Source organism: Pristiophorus japonicus, chromosome 8, assembly GCF_044704955.1.
Source record: "Pristiophorus japonicus isolate sPriJap1 chromosome 8, sPriJap1.hap1, whole genome shotgun sequence".
NCBI lineage: Eukaryota > Metazoa > Chordata > Chondrichthyes > Pristiophoridae > Pristiophorus > Pristiophorus japonicus.
In genome coordinates, this window is record NC_091984.1 from 209,069,187 (window position 1) to 209,092,842 (window position 23,656).

A 23,656-nucleotide genomic window follows, 5' to 3' on the forward strand; every position below is an offset into this window, starting at 1 on the left:
GACATTGTTGGTTTATCACACTATAGACACAACGATATGTCTGTTCATGATGTCAAATAGTTCCCCTTCACTAGCACAGCATGTAAGTCTATCTACAGTCTATTTTACTCTAGACATGTTTAGCTGTAAGTATTCTGGTTCTACTTCACTTAGTGCATGGAGACAAATAGGGAACAGCATGGACCTGAAGTGAGACTGACATTACAATATCCCATCATGGTAACATTGAATCAATTGCTTCAGTTGAAGCAGTTACCCAGCCTGGTTAAGTTGGGTAATTCTATCCTAGTCAATGTACCTATTCCAAACAGTTTCAGACAGCATTGCCTGAAAGAGAGAAATCATCACTGACTCATAGGTTTGTTTTTTTGCTCTAACGAGATAGAAGATCACTCATGCGGACACATGAGCCAGCTGGCACAAACAATACCTGCTCCGGAACCGGTTTGCCCGAGGCAGACCCGATATTGGACTTCGTTCTCATTTAAATGAGACCAGCGAAATGCGGACACATGATGGGCATCCCCAGGCAGCCCGCTGGAGAATCAGGCATGCGTAGGATTTCGGGCACCTGTATGGCAGCCAATTTGTGCACAGCAAGGTCCCACAAACAGCAATGTGATTAATGACCAATTAAACCTTTTAGTAATGTTGGCTGAGGGATAAACATTGACCAGGACATTGGTAGAACTCCCTTGCTCTTCCTCGAATGGTACCATGGGATCTTTTATGGGGGGCAGACGGTGCATCGATTTAACATCTCCTTCAAAAGATGGCATTTCCAACAGTATAGTGCTCCCTCAGTACTGAACTGTAGATTATGCACTCAAGACTTTGGACTGGGGCCTGAAATTACATCCGTCTGACTCAGATGAGTGTGCTACCACTGGGACAAGGCTGAATTCCCAGTCAAAGACCCATGTGTGACCTGAGCCCTTGGCAAGTAAAGACCATGGGGGAGAAATTCTGTTGTTTTGCACCTCCCGTTAGCACCTGCGGGAGGCGGTAGCGGATTGCTGAGGGGTCAGCGACTGGGTGTGGCGAATTCACTGACGCCCGTGAACTCCCCTGGCGGTTTTGGGCTGACGCTAACACATACTGCCTCGCTCTCTTGCGCCCCGTTACCGCCCCAGATGTGATATTCGCTCCCGTCCCCTGCTGCATCGCCGGGTGTCAACACCGACAGAAACAGGAGGCATTGTCACCTCGGCTGGCCACTTGCGGTGCGATATGTAAAGACAGTGGTGGTCAGGTAGGGCAAACTTTATTCTTCGCACCAGCCTCGTGCCTTCTGATTGCTTTTGACCCCTGATTTCTGTGCGATTCCTCAGCTCCACTCTCCTCGAGTGCTTGGGGCTGTAATGCAAATCGCGCAGGTCCCGTGGAGCCAGAGAGAGAGCAATAAGAATGTTTCAGCCCATCATTGGACCTTACCTTTAAGTGAGGGAAGCAGCCTCTAATGCCAGCAGCACATTGTTCCGTGCTCTGCCGTTACCACCCCTCTCACACACTTTCATCATCATCATAGGCAGTCCCTCGAAGCGAGGATGACCTGCTTCCACGCTAAAAAGGGATGAGTTCACAGGTGTTTCAATGAAGGATCTAATATTCCAGGTCCCGAACTACATCGTGAAGGGTGGAAGATGCCTGTGCTTGGATTTTTTTAACGTGTGGTGGCCGTTGCACACCAACCAGCACACGGGCTCGACAGAGCTAGGTCTTGGTCCAGTGGCAAGGATTATCCAAGACTAACTGGAGACCAGCTCTGCTGCACAGACCGAGCGTGCACACATATCGCAGTGTGGGCTGGCCTGTACTGCCCCTGGGCCCTCGCCTCTTCTGGGCCCCAGATTCACGCCTCTACTGGGGCCCAGTCACTTCCCTCTATGGACTCTTGCCACTCCTTCGCCCCTCCTGCTGTGCCTGCCCGCACTGCAATCCGACCCGGCCTGGCCCGGCCCGGAAATCGGCGTGGTCCCGGCCTGCAAGACCATCAGCAGGCCGGGGCCATTGGAGGGAGCAGCATGCGGCACACACTTTCGTGCTCTAAGGGAAGTGGTAATGCCTGATTTAGCGCTGCAATTCCCTCTTGGAGCGCCAAAGCTGAAGTTCCCGGGAGCAGCAAATTATTTTTGCCTGGCAATACTTTTGCAGTAATTCAAAAGTTATTGCCCCAAACAGGGCGCTGGGCAATTTCTAGCCCCATGATCTTACCAAATAGAACCCTTGTCCAAATGTGAACAATTGTGCACATGTCTAGGACCCTTCCATAGTAATGTAGGGTTGCCCTTGTACTGCCCATTATTGAGAAATTTTGAAGTAGATTTTTCAGGAATATTAACTCTGTTAGAATGGAGTGTGGTACAGTACTGGTCAGGCTGGGTAGAGATTTGACTTAACATGTACAGCGGAGAGCTAAGCTCATGATTGATATGTGTCAGGTAGAAGATGTTCAGAAAGCATGGATACTTCTCGATGGTCAGTGTGAATGGTATGTATAGTGTATTGCAAAGCAAACTGAGTGAATAGATAGGGTATGGACAATTGAAGATACAGAGGGATAGAGGACTTGGTATGTTTATCAGCTTCATATACACACCTGACCAAGGTGCTGCCAGTTGTCACTGTAATCATGTGTCCTAGGTAGATAGAGCTGCAGTAATTGTGTATCCAGGATGGTGGGAATAATTTTAGAGCTTGGCATTAATGATATCCCTTGGATGGCAGAAAGCCTTCAGGCATTGGCAGTGCTTGATGTTTACAGACTTTGTGAGTAATTTTATACCTTGGATAGATTGGTTGTCCTGCGTTTATTGTTTCCTGGATAGAAGAAACAAGCTCACAAAGGCTGGTGTTAGTCAACTGGTAACAATGTTTTATTACATGTTTCTGGATGGCCAGATATAGCTCGTAATAGAAGAGATAAATGGATGAAGTGGACTACATTCTGAGCAGAGTAGGTGATTAAATGCACATCAGAACGCCTGATTTACGCTTATATTATTCTGCAGGGATTTCTGCAGCACATTTGTAGTCTGGAGAAATGTTTAGAATTGGAAGATGGTTCAATCTATATCACAGTAGTAGGAGGAGTACTGATTGAAGCCTTCATCATCATAGGCGGTCCCTCGAACGAGGATGACTTGCTTCCACATGAGTTCACAGATGTTTCAATGAAGGACCCGATGTTCCAGTCCTGAACTCCAATTGAGGGGGTAGAAGATGCCTGTGCGTGGATTTTTTTAATGTGTGGTGACCGTTGCACACCAGCCACCACACGGGCTCGACAGAGCTAGGCCTTTATCCAATGGCAAGGGTTAACCAGGACGACTGGAGACCTGCTCTGCTGCACGGACCTATTGCGCACACATATCACAGTGTGGACTGGCCCGTGCTGCCCCTGGGACCTCGGCTCTTCTGGGCCCCGTACCCTCATTCACCGCACCTCCGCCACAATTTCTCGCCATTCCTCCGCCACAAAAACACTCGCCGCACCTCCGCCATAATCTCCCGCCGCAACTTGAATGCAATACTCCGATTATCGGTGAAGAAACTGTCTATCTCTGTCTTAAATTTATTCAATGTCCCGGCTTCCACAGCTCTCTGAGGCAGCGAGTTCCAAAGATTTGCTATCCTCTGAGAGAAGAAATTCCTCCTCACCTCAGTTTTAAATGCAATTCCAGGTGTGGCCTCACCAATACCTTATATAACTGTAGCAAGACTTCCCTGCTTTTATACTCCATCCCCTTTGCAATAAAGACCAAGATTCCATTGGCCCCCCTAATCACTTGCTGTACCTACATACTAACCTTTTGTGTTTCATGCTCAAGTACCCCCAGGTCCCGCTGTACTGCAGCACTTTGCAATTTTTCTCCATTTAAATAATAACTTGTTTTTTGATTTTTTTTCTGCCAAAGTGCATGACCTCACACTTTCCAACATTATACTCCATCTGCCAAATTTTTGCCCACTCACTTAGCCTGTCTATGAGTTCAAACCTCCACGCTTCCCGTATGCTCAACGCCCACCCAACGGCCATTCCACTGCCAAAATGACGCACAATGCCCATACATCACCCATCCTGGCACAAAATGGAAACTGGCGGGCATCCCCCGGAAACCCATCGGCAAGCGTCACCCTCCTCAGGTGCCCAACGGCGAGAAAAAACACCCCGGGTGGAACTAGCAGAATGGGCGAACTCAACGCCCACAACACCGCCCAGCACCACTCTCTGCACGGACCCAATGCCGAGGCTCAACATCAACGCCCACCCACTCTTCCCTGTCGCAAAGAGCATTTCCACCAAAACCAGCAGCCATGAGATCGCCCAATGTCAATTCCAGCACCTCGCACACACATCGCCCACAGCATCGCTCGCCCAAAAAAACGCCCACAAAAACCAGAGCCAACTGGAACCAACCGCAGCATCATGGACACCACGCTCCAGATCACCTGTCGCATCCCTCAAAAGGCTGCCGCGCTTCAACCTCGGCGGAGCTCGAAAGTGTACACTGTTGGAATATAGGAGACCAATTTGGCTCGCCACCACAGACAACATTGAGCATTTGGTCCAAATGAACTGATATTACATTCTAATTCAAATGTTCAGCACTGAAACTGGTTTTAAAGCAGTGTGATGTCAAGTGTAGTCCAGATATTTATGATTACTCTAAATTAGTTTGAGTGTAAAACCAAAAACAGAGAATAGTTGGAGTTAAGGGCAGTTTCTCGGCCGAAAGTGGGAAGTGATGTCCTGTAAGGATTTGTTTTGGTACCACTATTGTTCACCATAAAAGTTAAAATCATTTGGACTCAGAAATTGGACGTATGGTGTAGAAATTTGAAGTTGATAACAAATTGGGGACATAGCTAATAATGTGGAGGACTGCACCAAAATACAGGAAGATATAAACAAGCTTGCGGAGTGAACAAATAAGCGGCAAATTAAATTCAATATAGTGAGGTGTGAAAGTGGTTTATTTTGGTCGGAGGAATTCTGGGCCCAAGTTTCCCCAGAAGTTGCTCCGTTTTTTTTTTAGAGCAACTAGATTTTTTTGGAGCAACTTAAAAATCGCAATTCTCCCCATTTAAGTTGCTCCAGTGTAAGTGAGTTAGTTAGGTTTTTTTTAGTTCCGTTTTTTTTCAAAAGGGGGCGTTACCAGCCGCTTATGCCTGTTTAGCCAGCTAAAACTTGAAAAACCCTGCGGTGAATTAAGAAATCAGTGCAGGCAGCCAGAGATGGGGTGGGGGCGGGGGGGAGGGGAAGGGAAGTTAGAGGGTTTTCCAAAGCATTAAACACTTCACTTTTCACCATAAAGATGCATAGAAACCATCATAATTTTTAAATAACAATAAATGAATATTAAATCAAGTAATAATAAATTAAAAGTCCTACCTTGCCGACTGGAGCATGCACCAGCAAAGCCCTTCGGCCAGGGCTTGGGGCAGGAGGGTGGGAGAGACCTGTGTGTGTAAGGCAATCGGTCGCTGGCTTCCTCGGCCCACGGACACCCATCACACTGCCGCATCACATTAATTTCTGCCTCACCATTGCACATTGTTGCACTTGGTGTTAAAGCTTCGAGCCCGGGCAGGAGGAGTCTAGGCACGCTCCCCGCGGATGCGCAAGTCGGTCTTGAAGTCCTGAGCGATCTCCCGCACCAAGCGCTGGAACGGCAGCTTGCGGATCCGCAGCTCGTTGCATTTCTGGTAGCGGTGGATCTCTCTCAGAGCCGCGGTGCCGGGTCTGTAGCGATGAGGCTTCTTCAATCGCCCATGGCCGGACCGCTCTTCCGGGCTGCTTTGGTCGGCAGCTGTTTGCGAGGAGCCTTACCGCCGGTCGATTTGTGCGCGGTCTACTTGGTCCTGGCCATCTTCTGAACGGAGCACAGCACAATCTGCAACCCCATTCTCCTCGCTGCATTTAAGCCCTGTTCCCTGACAGGTCGCGGCGGGGAGCCCATTCAGGCAGGGCTAGGGGCGGCGTGCTTCGGGCCCCTCCCACACAGCCTGCAGAGCGTCGCAGAGATTTGGGCTGCCAGGAGCTACTGCATATGCGCGCACACTCTAGCGCGCATGTGCCGGGACCTGGCTCTGCCCCCGAATCCAGTTGCCACGCTGTGCCACCATCGAGGAGAGGCTGAGGAGCGGCCAAACTCGGCCTGAAGATTTTTGCCGCCTTTTTGTTCCAGAGAAGCGGCGCACTTCTGGTGAGTGTGTCAGAAATCTGTACTGGCCAAATTTGGGCCCAAGGAGACCACTTTTCCTTGGAAGGTAAGAAATTAAACGGGGTAGAGGAGCAAAGGGACCTGCGAACAAAGATACATAAATCAATAAATGTTGCAATACAAGCTGAAAAGTCCCTCGCAAACAAAGTGTTGGGGGTACATTTCTAGAGGAATCAGGGAGGTAATGTTAAATTTATATAGAATCTTGGAGGCCGAAATTGCCCCCCACCCGAAGCGGGGCTCACGCACCCTGTTTCAATGGTTTTTGCCGCAGCTGTGGTTGAGGTTGAGCGAAATTCTGCTTTGTTTTTTTTATTCGGATCTGGAAGTCGCTCTTAATGGGGGCGGTGACTACACGAGAGGGGCAGATATGCGGCGGTGGCAACACCTGAGGGGCGGAAGCGTGGTGCGGAGTGACCGCCACGATGACGTCATCGTCACCATGGCTCTCCCCTTCACTTAAAGGGGAGAGACTTCGCAATTTTAAAACTTCAGCCCACTGGGCTACCAAGGAGGATTTCGGCCAGGCCAGTGGCCCGGCACACAAGAGGGGGTGGCAGGTGCCTGTTGGCTGAAGCCGGGGCATAATTGTCGGGCCGACATGGCAATTGGCCGACAAAAGAAAACATGGCGGCAGTGGCAGTGCATCCTCCCCTTTAAGGGAAGCCGTTGCAGAAGGCCACAGCCTCACTGGACCACTGGGAAAAAACAGGTTTTGGCACCACCGGGCGGACCGAAGATTTTCAGAGAGGAAGGTCGCCATCGGGGGGAGGGGGAGGGGGTGTAGATCGGCGATGCGCACGATCATGACGCACTTAACACGGATCGGCAGCAGCGGAGCGGTGGGGGGTGGGGTGGGGTGGGGTCAGGGCACCGCCGGGAAAACTCGGAAGGGCAATTGGACTATCGGCGGCCATTCCTCGAAAAGTCGGCGGCCACTCCATTCCGCAGCGTGGCCGCCGATTTATGGTGGTCACAGGCCTTAAAGAGAGGTGCAATTTCGGCCCCTTGAAGTGAATGGAAATAAATATCAGGAGAGATTTCAGACAGGCTTTCAATTCGCCATAACTATTGTACTCTGTCGCACAAAGTCAAAATGACCCCAATTGTATTTCCTACCTGCACTTTGAACGCCACACTTTTTGTGACCTCAAATGGTTATTGTGCTTTCTGTAGCTGACATCCCATTCTCTAACCCCCTGCTCATGTAGTCCTAGTGGTTCTGATATTGGTCTACTGGTATCTCTGATCTCCTGCCTTCAGTGGCACTAACACCATGCACTCTGATTCCATAGAGTGTGCCATCATCATATCGAGGATGACTTGCTTCCACGCCAAAAAGGGATGAGTTCACAGGTGTTTCAATGAAGGACCGAATATTCCAGGTCCAGAACTACACGTTGAAGGGTGGAAGATGCCTGTGCGTGGATTTTTTTAACGTATGGTGACCGTAGCACATCAGCCACCACAAGGGCTTGACAGAACTAGGTCTTGGTCCTAGGATTAACCAGGACGACTGGAGACCAGTTCTGCTGCACAGACCTAGTGCGCACACATATCGCAGTGTAGGCTGGCCCATGCTACCCTTGGGCCCTCGCCTCTTCTGGGCCCCGAACTCATGCCTTTCCTGAGCCCCGATCACATCGCTCCACGATCACTCGTAGTAAGGAAGATCCAATAGTAAGGACAGCTACAGCATCAAGAATCCGGAAGCCTCGGGACCGAGGCCGCTCCTGATTCTGTGTATTTCCGGACTTCGGAACGTCTTTATGACGTGTATAGCGTGTGTAATAATGTAAACGCACACCGACAAAAATAGTCATCGGCTCCAAAGGCTGAAACTCATTATAGGCTTAATGTTGACATACTGTACTTTAAAGGCAGTACTATGAAGCAGCATGCAACAACGGCAAATCAAACCTTGTACCGCTTTTATCTGTATGGAACCTGTATGAAACCTTGTACAGCTTTCGTACGAGCCTGCGGAAATTCACATAGTTGTTGCATCAAAATAGCCTCACATGATACAGCATCCATTCCCTCGAGACCATTACATGACAGTAAAAATTGTGTAGGGAAGGACTATTATATAATATGAAAAGCCACCATAATATGTATTGGACGTGGAGCAAATTTTAGATTGTGTATGTGGCTGTCTGAAAAACTGACCACTCCAGAGCATATGTCACTGCCCTTTAATAGTGCACGTTCTACACTAGATTTCAAATTTTTTAAGATAAGTCCTTTTATGAATACATGGCTCATTTGTCTCTGCACATTGCATGTAGCCACACTGCATAGAAATTTATGGCACAGAAGGAGGCCATTTGGCCCACCATGTCTGTGCCGGTCGAAAAGACCTATCCAGCCTAACCCACTTTTCAGTTCCTGGTCCGTAGCCTTGCAGGTTACGGCACTTCACATGTTTTTATGTACTTCAAGCACTTTTAAAATTCGATGAGGGTTTCTGCCTCTGCCACCCTTTCAGGCAGTGAGTTCCCCACTCACACTGCCCTCGGGGTGAAAAAGTTTCTCAACTCCCCTCTAAACCTCCTACCGCTTACTTTAAATCTATGCATTCTAGTTATTGGCCTCTCTGCGAAGGGAAATCGATGCTTCTTATCCACTCTGTCTAGGCCCCTCATAATTTTATACACCTTAATTAAGTCTCCCCTCAGCCTCGTCTGTTCCAAAGAAAACAACCCCAGCCTTTCCAATCTTTCCTCATAGCTAAAATATTCCATTCCTGGCAACATTCTTGTAAATCTCTTCTGTACCTGCTCTAGTGCAATCACTCTTTCCTGTAATGTTTATGACCAGAACTGTACACAGTACCCTAGCTGTGGCCTAACTATTTTTTTATGCAGTTCTAGCATAACCTCTCTGTTCTTATATGCCTTGGCCAATAAAGGAAAGTATCCCATGTGCCTCCTTAATCACCTTATGCTACCTTCAGGGATCTGTGGACTTGCACTCCTCTACATTTCTCAGTATCCAATGTAATAGAAGTGTGCGTAACTGTGGCAAATGGGTGGAGGAAAAGTTATGTGCATTACAATTTTTGTTGTCTCACAAACAGAATGAAGTTCAGCCCTAAACACGACGTGTCTGCATTTTCTTTTGTCAGACAGTTTTATAAAGACTAAAATCAACGATGAAGAATGCATCATGCTTAATTGAATGCTTTTTTTTGTTATAAAATATTTGTGTAACTATAAATAGAATTGATTTTATTATTTGAATAGATCTGGCATTAAAAGTTCATATATAGGAGCTCTACACCATTCGTAAATGACACCGACTGCTTGTATGCCTGCTATACAGGTTTGAAATGTTCCTCTGTCACCAATACAGCTTAGCCCATAGCCATCAGCTCTTCTTCTGTGGTGGATGTACCACTGACACAATGTATTGCGTGTGTATATAGGAGTTAACACTGAGCCATAAATTAGCCATGACATGCCAGAGCTGAGTTAATTCTTTTTTATATCCAGTGTCTACTGTAATGTCTACTTGTTGTATCATCTTGAGCTGACTGAAATCCAATTGCAATCCTCTGTCCTATGGTGCATGCAATGTGCAGTATATGGCATAGCATTTCCAAGGAAAATTATGCTGGATCATTGCATGGATCATGAAAGAGGAATTAAAAAATAACTAAAATTAGGTTTATGTTCATTGTCTCCATAGACACAAAGTATTGTTTACCTGTAACTGGTGTAATGCCTTTTCAGCAAGCTATCTCTGCATGATAATTATTTATAAACTAATTACAATCATTCATTTTCAATCATTTGAGTGATGTATTAGTATGGAGTTAAAACATTTAGTTGTAAGTACAATATACAATAAGCTCTGTCCTAGCACCAATTTGCAAGTCATGGAGGGAGCATTTTGGTACAATAGCGCCTTCAGTTAGCGCCTGGCGGGGGCGCTAACGGGGCGCTGATACAGTGTCGCTGCGTGAGTCAAATCCAACAACGCACGCCAAACCCGTCTTTCCCGTAGTGCTGCCGCGACGAGTTATCGCTGGGGAATTCAGTACCAGGCACATCATGACGTCAGTGAGCTGGGTGCCCCATCTGCAAAATTCATTGTCGCCCCCTGCCTTAGCGCCTCGCCCCGACAGCGACAGGGAGAGGAGGCGTCAAGCAGGTGGATGCCGGCTCCAGGGGCGCTACTTAATGAGTAATGAGTCGCAGCTGTCAGGGTAGTGCTGTTTCACTGCTTCCTTGTCAGTTTGACATTGTGCAATAGTTCTATTCTGTTATTTAAAGGTTATTTAGTCTCCGGAGTGTTGTGGTTACTAAACATTGGTGACATTTTTATTCTCACGACTTATCAAAGTGCTACACTTCGTTACATTAATGGTGGCTGTACTGGCTGTCGACCTCGCCCTCCAGGATCTACGGTGGAGGGAGCACAGGCAGCGAGAACGACTGAACATGTGGCCAGAGGAAGGAGAAGGGCCATGAGGGCTCTCAATAGGAGGCCTTACCCTCCGAGGTCATCATCATCATCAGAGGCAGTACCTCGGAATCGAGGAAGACTTGCTTCTACTCTTAACATGAGTTCTTAGGTGGCTGTACAGTCCAATACGAGAACCACAGTGTCTGTCACACATGGGGCAGATAGTCGTTGAGGGAAGGGGTGGGTGGGGAGTCTGATTTGCTGCATGCTCTTTCCGCTGCCTGCGCTTGATTTCTGCATGCTCTCGGCGACGAGATTCGAGGTGCTCAGCACCCTCCCAGATGTGCTTCCTCCACTTAAGGCAGTCTTTGGCCAGGGACTCCCAGGTGTCAGTGGGGATGTTGCACATAACCAGGGAGGCTTTGAGGGTGTCCTTGTAACGTTTCCACTGCCCACCTTTGGCTCGTTTGCAGTGTTGGAGTTCCGAGTAGAGCGCTTGCTTTGGGAGTTTCGTGTCTGGCATGCGAACTATGAAGCCTGCCCAGCGCAGCTGATCAATTGTGGTCAGTGCATCGATGCTGGGGATGTTGGCCTGGTCGAGGATGCTAATGTTGGTGTGTCTGTCCTCCCAGGACACTGTATTCCGACAGCATCTCTCCTTCCTTCAATTATGCGCGGAGCAGTGTATTAGACGGCTCTGCATCACCAAGGTGGTGGTCTCAGAACTCTGCGACGCCCTCCAAACAGACCTCCAGTCTCACACCAGATTGACGTATACCCCAGATCCCTTTTGCTCACCACATGCCCAGCATATCATCACTGTGTCATGTCATATCACAGCGTCCTCTTGGACGCAAAGGTGAAATATGAGACACCACAAAATATTGCAAACTCCATTAATACATTTATGCATAAACATAGAACACGTAGCACATTCATTCTAATAACTTGTGCCTGCCATAGTTGAATAGCTGACATTGTGTGCAAGGCGTGAGATGTGGGTTGAGTGTTAGTTATTAGGTAGAGATTGTTGGTGGGTGAGTGCTGGGGCTCTGGTGCTTTGGGCAGTTTGTGAAGCTTATGCTACAGATGGTGGTATGTAGCACTTGTTGAAGCATTCAATCACCCTGACCACCCGACTGAGGTGGATCTACCCTGAGCACACCTGCTTCAGTCCTCCAGCTCCTTCTCCTTTGTTGTGCTTCTCCTCGCTGAGACAGCTGCACAGCCAGTAATGCTGAGAATGAACCTCCTGTTTAAGTACTGGGAAAAACCTGTGGCAATGGTGAGTTGAGATTAGATGGCACCCAATATTGGTCCACCCTTTGAGTGTAATGCCTCTGAGCTAGGCCTTTAAGGCTTGATTTAGCACTCCAATCATTTCCTTGAGCAGTAAGAATGAATTTTGCATGCCGTCTAAAGCATTAGTGCCTGCCGCTAATTCTCAAACTTTTCTACAGGTACCGCCCATTCCCGGGCTATAATGAATTTCTAGCCCTAGATGATCTGTTGCCGATAAAGATCATGAAACCTCAGAGCTGGCGGGTTTTTCATTATCAGAAATGAAACAATGAGCTCTTCCTGGCTGCTGATCTTTACAATCTGATCTCCTTGTTGACCATTTTCATTATAATATTAGTTGTACCGAAAATGCCTGCAAAATGTGTATAGTGATGATACCAAAGAGTAACTTACCCATCATTGGTAGCAGGCACAGTGTGGGAGAGTCTCAAAGGAGATGATTGGAGAGAAATTCAAGTGTGTGATATATATTGGCTTCACTTCGCTTTTGGTCTTTATAAATGTAAAAAAATAGCATGAGCATAGAGTAATAAAAAATAGGAGCAGGAATACACCATAGGGCTCCTTGAGCCTGCTCCGCCATTCAATAAAATCATGTCTGATCTTCGACCTCAACTCCACTTTCCCGCCCGATCAGCATATCTTTTGATTCCCCTAGAGTCTAAAAATCTATCCATCTCAGCCTTGAATATACTCAACGACTGAGCATCCACAGCCCTCTGGGACAGAGAATTCCACAGATTCACAATCTTCTGATTGAAGAAATTCCTTCTCAAGTCTTCAACAGCCGACCCCTTATCCTGAGTCTACGCCCCTTAGTTCTAGACTCTCCATCCAGGGGAAACAACCTCTCAGCATTTACCCTGTCAATCCGCCTCAGAATCTTGTATGTTTCAATTACAATAGAGTCCGTCCTAATAAAAAGCAGCAGAATCAGCAAGTTAGATTTAGAGTTTAAAATAATAACTGGAGCTTTCACTGTAGTGTAATATCCAAGTGCAATTCGCACCAGTACAAACTGCCTTCACTCAGCGTTGTATTTTCTACCGCTGGCTTTGCATTGGTGCACACTATCCCGACTTCTTTTCTTGGCCACTTCATGCCAACTAGTCTGATAAGGTCTTTGTCATGTATTTAACTGTCATTGTAACCCATGTATAAACTGACCTAAGTTGTACACTGTGAGAACATTGACCACTTGGTGGTGAACTTGTGGGAGACACTCCTAACCTGGATTTTCAGGTATAAAAGGGGAAGCTCCACCCATCTTCATCACTTCAGTGCTGGCTAATAAAGGTTACTGGTCACAGAGTGACCTTCTCTCAAGTATGGGCCTCGTGTGCATTTATACTGTATAGTAAGGACATAGCATTGGCGACGAGAAACTGGGACTTAAACCACCGAACATGGCCACTAGCAGCACAGAAGAGAGGTACTGTGTTGGTGATGATTGGGATGACTTTATTCAGAGACTACAGCAAAGTTTCATCATGAAGGAATGGCTGGGACAGGATTCGGCCGACAAACGCAGGGCTCACCTCCTGACGGTTTGTGGATCCAGGGCGTACTCCCTGATGAAGGACCTTCTAGCGCCAGAGAAGCCGGCGGACAAAACTTTTGAAGAGCTCAGTAAGTTGATCGGGGAACACCTTAAACCGGCGAGCAGCATGCACATGGCGAGACACCGGTTTTACACGCACCGGCGGCGAGAAGGGCAAAGCGTTCCTGACTTCGTGGCAGATTTCCGGTGACTGGCGATCCTATGTAAGTTCCTAGATGCATGCAGAGCGGAGATGCTACGAGACTTTTTTATTGAGGGCATCGGGCACGCTGGGGTTTTCAGGAAACTGATTGAGACCAAAGACTTGACCCTGGAAACGGCGGCTTTGATGGCCCAGACATTTATCTCAGGGGAGGAAGAGACCAGAATGATGTATGACAAAAATCTTGGTTTACATGCAGCAAATGGATAGGGAGTCAACATTGTTAACGCATATCACAGTTCTCCAGGCAGACAGGGGCAATTGGACATGCCCGAGCATGTAGTCGAATCCAAAGGGGGAATTCATCAGAGACAATGGCTAGCTGAACGGCGATTCATGTCATCACAAGGGACAATGCGGCCAGTAATGGGGCGATCAACACCTGTCAATGGTGCGCTTAAGTACAGTTACAGAGACAGTCAGAGGCGATTGACGAGGCGATTGACTGGTAATGGACCTTTTGTTTCCAACAACGGCTCATGTTGGAGGTGTGGAGGCAAACACACAGCCAGAGCTTACAGGTATCAGCAATATACCTGCAGAAACTGCAACGTCACCGGTCACTTGGCGCGTATGTACAGGAAGCCTGCAGCCAGGTTGATGTACGAGGAGGATGGGGACAATGTCAGCCCTACGAGGCCAAATGGATACTGGGGGAAATCACTGGAAGCTGAAGTTCAGCAAGTTCATGAGGAGCACATATACAGTTCATACACCAGGACGCCACCGATAATGATGATAGTGCTCCTCAATGGCATCCCAGTATCAGTGGAGCTGGACACAGGGACCAGCCAGTCCCTGATGAGTATCAAACAATTCGCCAAGTTGTGGGTGTCCAAGGCCAGGAGGGCAAAATTATTGCCAATTGACGCACAGCTACGGACATATACAAAGGAGATCATTCCGGTGCTAGGCAGCGCCACGGTAGTCGTGACCCACAAAGATTCGGAGAACAGGTTGCCACTCTGGATTGTCCCGGGGGACAGTCCCACACTACTGGGGAGGAGTTGGCTTGCTGTCATGAACTGGAAATGGGGCGAAGTCAATACAATTTCTTCTGTGGAACGAATATCATGCTCACAGGTCCTGGACACATTTGACTCATTATTTCAACCCGGCATTGGCACTTTCATGGGGACCAAGGTAGTGATTCACATAAACCCGGATGCCAGGCCAGTACACCATAGGGCCAGAGCGGTGCCGTACGTGATGCGGGAAAAGATAGAAGGCGAATTGGACCGCCTGCTGAGGGAAGGCATCATCTCGCCAGTCGAATTCAGTGACTGGGCGAGCCCGATTGTGCCGGTGCTCAAGGCAGATGGGTCAGTCAGGATATGTGTGATTACAAGGCCACCATCAATCGGGTGTCACTCCAAGACCAGTACCCGCTACCAAGAGCGGAGGATCTCTTTGCGAAGCTATCCAGTGGCAAACTTTTTTCAAAACTGGATCTGACCTCAGCTTCCATGACCCAGGAGCTGATGAATGAGTCGAAGAAGCTGACCACCATCACGACACACAAGGGGTTGTTTGAGTACAACAGATGTACGTTTGGGATTCGCTCGGCCACCGCGATCTTTCAACGAAATATGGAAAGCCTCCTCAAGTCGATTTCAAAGACAGTGGTTTTTCAAGACGACATCCTCATCACAGGTTGTGATACTGAAGAACACCTCCGCAACCTGGAGGAGGTGCTACGCAGACTGGACCGGGTAGGTCTGCGACTGAAGAAGGCGAAGTGCGTCTTCCTAGCTCCAGAGGTAGAATTCCTGGGGATGAGGGTAGCAGCAGACGGGATCAGACCTACTGCGTCCAAAACGGAAGCAATGCAGAGAGCACCCAGACCCCTTAACACGACGGAGCTGCGTTCGTTCTTGGGACTCCTGAACTATTTTGGTAACTTTCTTCCCAAATTGAACACGCGGTTAGAGCCACTACAAAGGTCGCGAATGGGTCTGGGGGGACAGCCAGGAAAGGGCTTTTACTAGACCACGAAATTTGTGATGCTCCAACAATCTGTTAACACTATATGACCCATGTAAGAAACTCGTTTTAACGTGCGACGTATCGTCCTATGGGGTCGGGTGTGTGTTGCAGCATGTTAACGCCAAGGGTCAGTTACAGCCGGTAGCTTATGCCTCCAGAAGTCTGTCCCAGGCAGAACGGGGCTACGGGATGGTAGAAGAGGAAGCGCTTGCATGTGTCGATGCTGTAAAAAAAATGCACCAGTACCTGTTTGGCAGGAAATTTGAGCTGGAGACAGATCACAAACCCCTAACGTTCCTTTTGGCCGACAACACTGAAAACTGCGCCGATGCACTCAGCAGGCTCCCACTAGCCACCACCGAGGGGGCAACCGAGCATGCTGCTGAGATGGTCATGGCTGTGGAAGCTTTCAAAAGCGAAGGCTCACCCGTGACAGCCCGTCAGATTAAAGTCTGGACGAATAGAGACCCGCTACTGTCTTTCGTCAAGAAATGTGTCCTGAATGGGGACTGGGCAGCCACGTACGGGGCGTGCCCTGAGGAATTCAAACCATTTCATAGGCGCAAGGATGAACTCTCGATTCAGGCCGATTGCCTACTATGGGGAAACCAAGTTGTCATGCCCCAGATGGGCAGAGAGATATTCATCAGAGAACTCCACAATGAGCACCCAGGCATTGTCATGATGAAGGCAATTGCCAGGTCACACGTTTGGTGGCCAGGGATAGATGCAGACCTGGAACTTTGTGTTCGCAGGTGCAACACGTGTGCCCAGCTGGGCAATGCGCCCAGGGAAGCCCCACTTAGTCCCCGCCCATGGCCCGCCAAGCCTTGGTCACGCATCCATGTGAACTACGCAGGTCCTTTCATGGGAAAAATGTTTTTGGTTGTAGTAGATGCCTACTCCAAATGGATCGAGTGTGACATTCTCAATTCAAGCACATCCTCTGCCACAGTAGAAAGTCTACGGGCAATGTTCGCCGCCCATGGTCTACCGGACGTCTTGGTCAGCGACAATGGCCCATGCTTTACAAGCATTGAATTCCAGGACTTCATGGCAGGAAATGGTATCAACCATGTCAGAACGGCATCGTTCAAGCCGGCCTCAAATGGCCAGGTGGAACGAGCAGTGCAGATAATCAAACAGGGGATGCTCAGAATCCAAGGGGGTTCCCTACAAAGCCGCTTATCACGCCTCCTGTTGGCCAATAGATCCCAACCACACTCGCTCACATGGGTCCCACCCGTAGAGCTGCTAATGAAAAGGACGCTCAAAACCAGGTTATCCCTTATACACCTCACCATGAAAGAAATTGTTGAGAGCAGGCACCAGTCACAATGTGACTACCATGACGGGAAGGCGAGGGCGCGATGTATTGATGTCAATGACCCTGTCTTTTTCCACAACTATGCTGCAGGGCCTAAATGGCTCGCAGGCACTGTGATTGCCAAAGAGGGGAATAGGATTCTGGTAGTTAAACTTACCACTGGACAAATTTGCCACAAACACGTGTATCAAACAAAAAGGAGGTTCAACAACCCCATAGAAAAAGCAGAGGAAGAACACGATGTAGAGTTCACTCTCCACAGGTGACCGAATACCGGAACCAAGCGGAGGAAAGCCCAATCACTGTGAGCAGTCCGGACAGGCCTCAGGCACTGCAAACATCAGACACTTAGGCCAGCGCCCAACAACCGGAGCCTCAACTCAGGCGCTCTACAAGGGAGCGTAAACCACCAGAGAGACTTAACCTGTGATCCCAATAAGACTTTGGGGGGAGGTGATCTCATGTATTTAACTGTCATTGTAACCCATGTATAAACTGACCTAAGTTGTACACTGTGAGAACATTGACCACTAGGTGGTGAACTTGTGGGAGACACTCCTAACCTGGACTTTCAGGTATAAAAGGGGAAGCTCCACCCACCTTCATCACTTCAGTGCTGGCTAATAAAGATTACTGGTCACAGAGTGACCTTCTCTCAAGTATGGGCCTCGTGTGCATTTATACTGTATAGTAAGGACATATCAGTCTTGATTACTTCTCCTCATTACTTCTAATCTAGAAAAAAGTAGAACAATAGTTGCAAAGGCAAATTGGCAGCTGCGTTTCCTACATTATAACGGTTACACTTCAAAAGTATCTCATTGGCTGAAACATGCTTTGAGATGCCTTGAGAAAGGTGCTTTTTAAATGCACATTCTTTTTTTTCTTTCTTTCCAACTCTGTCAGTTCCTACTAGCAGTCTTCATGTTCCCTCCGTTCTAGCTAGCACTCTTTTCTTCCTCCACCCCTCAGTTGATGCTGACTCCCTCCTACCTCCCTTATTATCAAACAATGCTCCTGGTTTCTGCCCTGTCTTTCTGCTCTCCCAAAGCACGATTGCTGGTTTCTACCCTCTTCTCTTTCACTTTCTCACATTCACTTTCTCCTCTCTACTTCAACGCTGCTCTTACCTAAGTGATTCTGGCTGCTGCATACTGTGTGGGAATTCCTCTTCTCGTGAGAAAGGGATTTCCACCCATGGAATGCACAGTCAGTATCACTTCCAATAGTAGCAGGACTTTGGCAGGAGTGGTGCTGACGGCGGGGGCCTGCTTTTTGCCTATGAACACAGGCCTTGGAAACACTTACAATGTATGGAATGTGTGAGTTTACAGGTTAAGGACTAAAGTGCAATGTTGCCTCAAAATGGGCACTTGTCGGCTCAAACTAATCAGAAATTTACAGCACGGAAGGAGGCCATTTCGGCCCTTCGTGTCTGCGCCGGCTCTTTCAAAGAGCAATCCAGTTAGTCCCACTCCCCTGCTCTTTCCCCATATTTGCAACTTTTTCTCCTTCAAGTATTTATCCAATTCTCTTTTGAAAGCTACCATTGAAACTGTTTCTACCACCCTATCAGGCAGTGCATTCCAGATCCTAACCACTCATTGCACAAGAAGCTTTTGCCAATCACCTTAACTCTGTGCCCTCTGGTTAGTGGCTCTTCAGCCATTGAAAACAGTTTCTCTCTACCTACTCTATCTAAACCCGTCATGATTTTAAACACCTCGATCAAATCTCCTCTTAGCCTTCTCTGCTCCAAGGAGAACAACCTCAGTTTCTCCAGTCTGTCCATGTAACTGTAATCCCTCATCCCTGGAACCATTCTAGTAAATCTCTTCTGTATCCTCTCAAAAGCCTTCACATCCTTCCTAAAGTGTGGTGCCCAGAATTGGACACAATACTCCAGCTTGTACTCTATGCCCCTATTTATAAAGCCCAGGATCCCATATGCTTTATTAACTGCTTTGTTAACCTGTTCTGCCACCTTCAAAGATTTGTGCACAAGCACTATAGAAATTGATTAAGTCAACCAAGCTGGCCTCCTGTACCTTGCGTGAAGATATCCTGAACAGACTAGTTAGAGTTCCTGTCAGACGACTCCATCTGAGCTTCATGGATCCATTATATTGAAGTTTCTGGGTAGCTTGCTGGTGGGAAGTGGGAAACGGCAGTGAGTTTTCCCGCCAGGCCACCCCAGCATCGGAGTGAATTGGAGCAAGAAGAGGCCCGAAAAGATAAGTTGAAAATCTGTTTGTTGTTGCTTTGGGCGGCCAGGAGGAGCTCCTCTGGACTTCACATGGAGGTTTTAGGCCTCTGCTGCAGAAATCTTGCCCCCCCCCCACCCATAATGGGACACTTTCAGGATGGCCAGGCAGCCAATCCCAGGCATAGCAGGTGGCCTCTGGGCCACACAAATTTGCGGCCTGTTCCACTGAATTCCTGCCCGGAATGGGTAGGAAGTTGGCCAACGACATTCATACAAGGCCTGGGGAATTCATATATCTCCAGCCTCTTTTTTTTGCGACAGCAGATGAGTTTTGAACTGATATCAAAACACCCGCTGAAGACTGACCCTCAGTTAAAATCAGGGCAGAAGTTTCTATGTAGTCCAGTACATTAGTCACACCTTCATTCAGATTTATATAACGTGTGGTTCTGGGAACATGGTTAATGTACTGATACAAGTAATGTTTTGCTTCTTGCATACCCAGTGTAAGAAATGTGTGTCAAGGTCTCACTAGTGTGACTGGTTTTGACGGTAATCCAGTCAAATTTTGGAATAAATATTTCACTATTGGATCAGTTTTATCTAGAGTTACAAAGCACAGATTTACATCTCGTTACTCGAAACAATCGATGCCAATTTCCGATTGACTTTGGATGGCAATTCAAGCTTACCATAGGCAGAGGGAAAGTCATTTAATACGTCACAGTGAATGGACTAACTTGCAGCCCCCTCAGCAAATGATTTGAAAGAAATCACATTCAGTTTGGGATATCCTTTCCAGAACTGAATAATTCTCTGGTGTAAACAGGGTGTTAGATTGCTGAAAAATGAAAATAACTACATATTGGAATCAAATTTACCAACTGAAACACTGCACTAATTCCAATTTCAATCCTGGACAGTTCATCGCTTTGGGATAACTGAGGTCATCATGTCACTCTTGAGTAATGTCACTCCCACAGAGCGTTACACCTATGTATAGCTAATATGCTGAGATGCAACAGAATTTAAATTATACCTTCAGAAGTTGGAACATTAGGGCTAATTTTCCAACTTCATTCTTCTGATGGGGAGCCTAGGCTGCCTGGAGCTCATAAAAGGAAATGGGGTTAAGGTTTATCAATTTCTACTGAATTATTTTTCCATTTACAATTTACAGGCATGATGATGTGATTGGGAAGATCTCTCTTAATAAGGAATACATTGCAGCTCACTTACGAGGTAAGAAACCTTTTGAGAATTTGAGTCGAGAAAAAGTAGTAACCAACAAAATAAATTGTCTTGTAGGAAAATGCCTTCAGAATTTCCATAAACCCATAGAATCCAAGAGGGAAACTGAAAACTGTAGCAGATATTTACCACTTCGGAAAGGACGTAATTGAAATGCATGCAACAGATTTTGTATTCCTTTGAATTTATATTGGAAAAGCAATAGAGGCCATTAATATATATTTTTAATTCAGCCCAAACCAAACCCTATAGATTACACTTTTCTCATTTTTCTCCAATTTGAATCTTGTCATGTGTCCGTGATTATATTGCCGATTCCCACTTGTAAGTGCGGGGGGTGGGGGGGAAGAATGTTTTTTACACGTTAATTACAATAAGATTGTCACTCCAGCAGTGCAGGCAGAATGCGTGGGAGCCAGAGCTAGCATTTCTGGCAATTAATTTAACACCTAAGAACTAACAAACAATACAGGAGAGAATGTGCTGCTCTCAGATCTTTTCTTTTGATTTTTATTGTTCCTGTTAACTATTGTTGCATTTCCTACAAAGGAAGTGCAGATGATTGAGGTAGTACTTTAAAAGTGGTCTGGTCCTGCCTCTGAGAGCCTGCTACTTACTCTCCCTCCTGGGCCAAGACAGAAGATTTATCTGAGAGAGGCAGAAGTAGATGGGATGGAACCAAACCGAGGCAATGTGTATCATTGAAAAAAAGAAATGGAGATAAATGTGATTTCCAGATTTCATGAACTTAATCAAGGAAACCAACTGTAACGTATTTGCTTCATGGATTCTTTGCTTAAGAATTCATAGCAACATATTGCTATTAAGAACTGGTTGGTTTATTAACAAAGGTTTAACAATCACACTATACATTACCAGTTCATCCATTAGGCTCACAATTGCATACCTCATCATGGATGACCTAGACTCAACTGACTGTGGTTTTATTGAGTCTTGTGAACATCATGTAACTGGCTAAGCCACTCACAATGCAACAGCTCTACAAACCTGTGAGCATACTCACAGATGCATACATTACACCTACCACATGCAGTATATGAAATAGATGAACATGTAAGAGATGGAAGCAGAGAAAGGGAGTTCGACAAAGATTGAAGTCATCCCACTTCATAAGCTCCTACCAAAATGTTGGTCTTGAAATAAAATCAAATTAATATGAAATAATATATTGTCTGAGAGCAGACGGTTCATTTTCTAACTGTCATGGACTATTAATATGAAGCAATTCATTATTAGGGGAAATGATTTGGCGTGTCAAGTTGTAATCAGTACCGTGAATTTCTCTACTCAACATTTGGAACAAGATTTACTGCCCAAGTATAGCACTTTTACACACAAAATGAAAATCCTCAGGTAATTTATAATGGGGAACAAAGAAATGGCAGACCAGTTGAACAAATACTTTGGTTCTGTCTTCACAAAGGAAGACACAAATAACCTTCCGGAAGTACTAGGGGACAGTAGGTCTAGTGAGAAGGAGGAACTGAAGGATATCCTTATTAGGCGGAAAATTGATGGGATTGAAGGCTGATAAATCCCTGGGCCTGATAGTCTGCATCCCAGAGTACTTAAGTAAGTGGCCCTAGAAATAGTGGATGCATTGCTGATCATTTTCCAACAGTCTATCGACTCTGGATCTGTTCCTATGGACTGGAGGGTAGCTAATGTAACACCACTTTTTAAAAAAGGAGGGAGAGAGAAAACGGGTAATTATAGACTGGTTAGTGGGGAAAATGTTGGAATCAATTATTAAAGATGAAATAACAGTGCATTTGAAAAGCAGTGACAGGATCGGTCCAAGTCAACATGGATTTATGAAAGGGAAATCATGCTTGACAAATCTTCTGGAATTTTTTTGAGGATGTAACTAGTAGAGTGGACAAGGGAGAACCAGTGGATGTGGTGTATTTGGACTTTGAAAAGGCTTTTGACAAAGTCCCACACAAGAGAGTGGTGTGCAAAATTAAAACACATGGTATTGGGGGTAATGTACTGACGTGGAAAGAGAACTGGTTGGCAGACAGGAAACAGAGAGTCGGGATAAACGGGTCCTTTTCAGAATGGCAGGCAGTGACTAGTGGGGTGCCGCAGGGATCAGTGCTGGGACCCCAGCTATTTACAATATACATTAATGATTTGGATGAAGGAATTGAGTGTAATATCTCCAAGTTTGCAGATGACACTAAACTGGGTGGCGGTGTGAGCTGTGAGGAGGACACTAAGAGGCTGCAGGGTGACTTGGACAGGTTAGGTGAGTGGGCAAATGCATAGCAGATGCAGTATAATGTGGATAAATGTGAGGTTATCCACTTTGAGGGCAAAAACACAAAGGCAGAATATTATCTGAATGGCGGTAGATTAGGAAAAGGAGAGGTGCAACAAGACCTGGGTGTCATGGTACATCAGTCATTGAAAGTGGGCATGCAGGTACAGCAGGCGGTGAGGAAGGCAAATGGTATGTTGGCCTTTATAGCTAGGGGATTTGAATATAGGAGCAGGGAGGTCTTACTGCAGTTGTACAGGGCCTTAGTGAGGTCTCACCTGGAATATTGTGTTCAGTTTTGGTCTCCTAATCTGAGGAAGGACGTTCTTGCTATTGAGGGAGTGCAACGAAGATTCACCAGACTGACTCCCGGGATGGCAGGACTGACATATGAGGAGAGACTGGATCAACTGGGCCTTTATTCACTGGAGTTTAGAAGGATGAGAAGGGGTCTCATAGAAACATATAAAATTCTGACGGGACTGGACAGGTTAGATGCAGGAAGAATGTTCCCGATGTTGGGGAAGTCCAGAACCAGGGGACATAGTCTAAGGATAAGGGGTAAGCCATTTAGGACTGAGATGAAGAGAAACTTCTTTACTCAGAGAGTTGTTAACCTGTGGAATTCCCTACCGCAGAGAGTTGTTGATGCCAGTTCATTGGATATATTCAAGTTAGATATGGCCCTTACGGCTAAGGGGATCAAGGGGTATGGAGAGAAAGGAGGAAAGGGGTACTGAGGTGAATGATCTGCCATGATCTTATTGAATGGTGGTGCAGGCTCGAATGGCCAAAAGGCCTACTCCTGCATCTATTTTCTATGTTTCTATGTTTTGAGGGGATCGGAGTGATAACAATCACTTGTCCTATTTGTTACCTAACTATGACAAATTGTGTCTG

The 23,656-nt window shown here is 46.8% G+C and overlaps 1 protein-coding gene across 1 annotated transcript in view; it reads left to right on the top strand.

The window, feature by feature from the left end:
* Positions 1–23,656, top strand: part of LOC139268296 (rasGAP-activating-like protein 1) — a 328,378-nt gene that overhangs the window by 36,621 nt on the left and 268,101 nt on the right. The window contains exon 4 of the mRNA XM_070886357.1: positions 20,402–20,463. Coding sequence (XP_070742458.1) covers positions 20,402–20,463 — 62 coding nt within the window. The remainder of the gene's footprint in view (positions 1–20,401; positions 20,464–23,656) is intronic.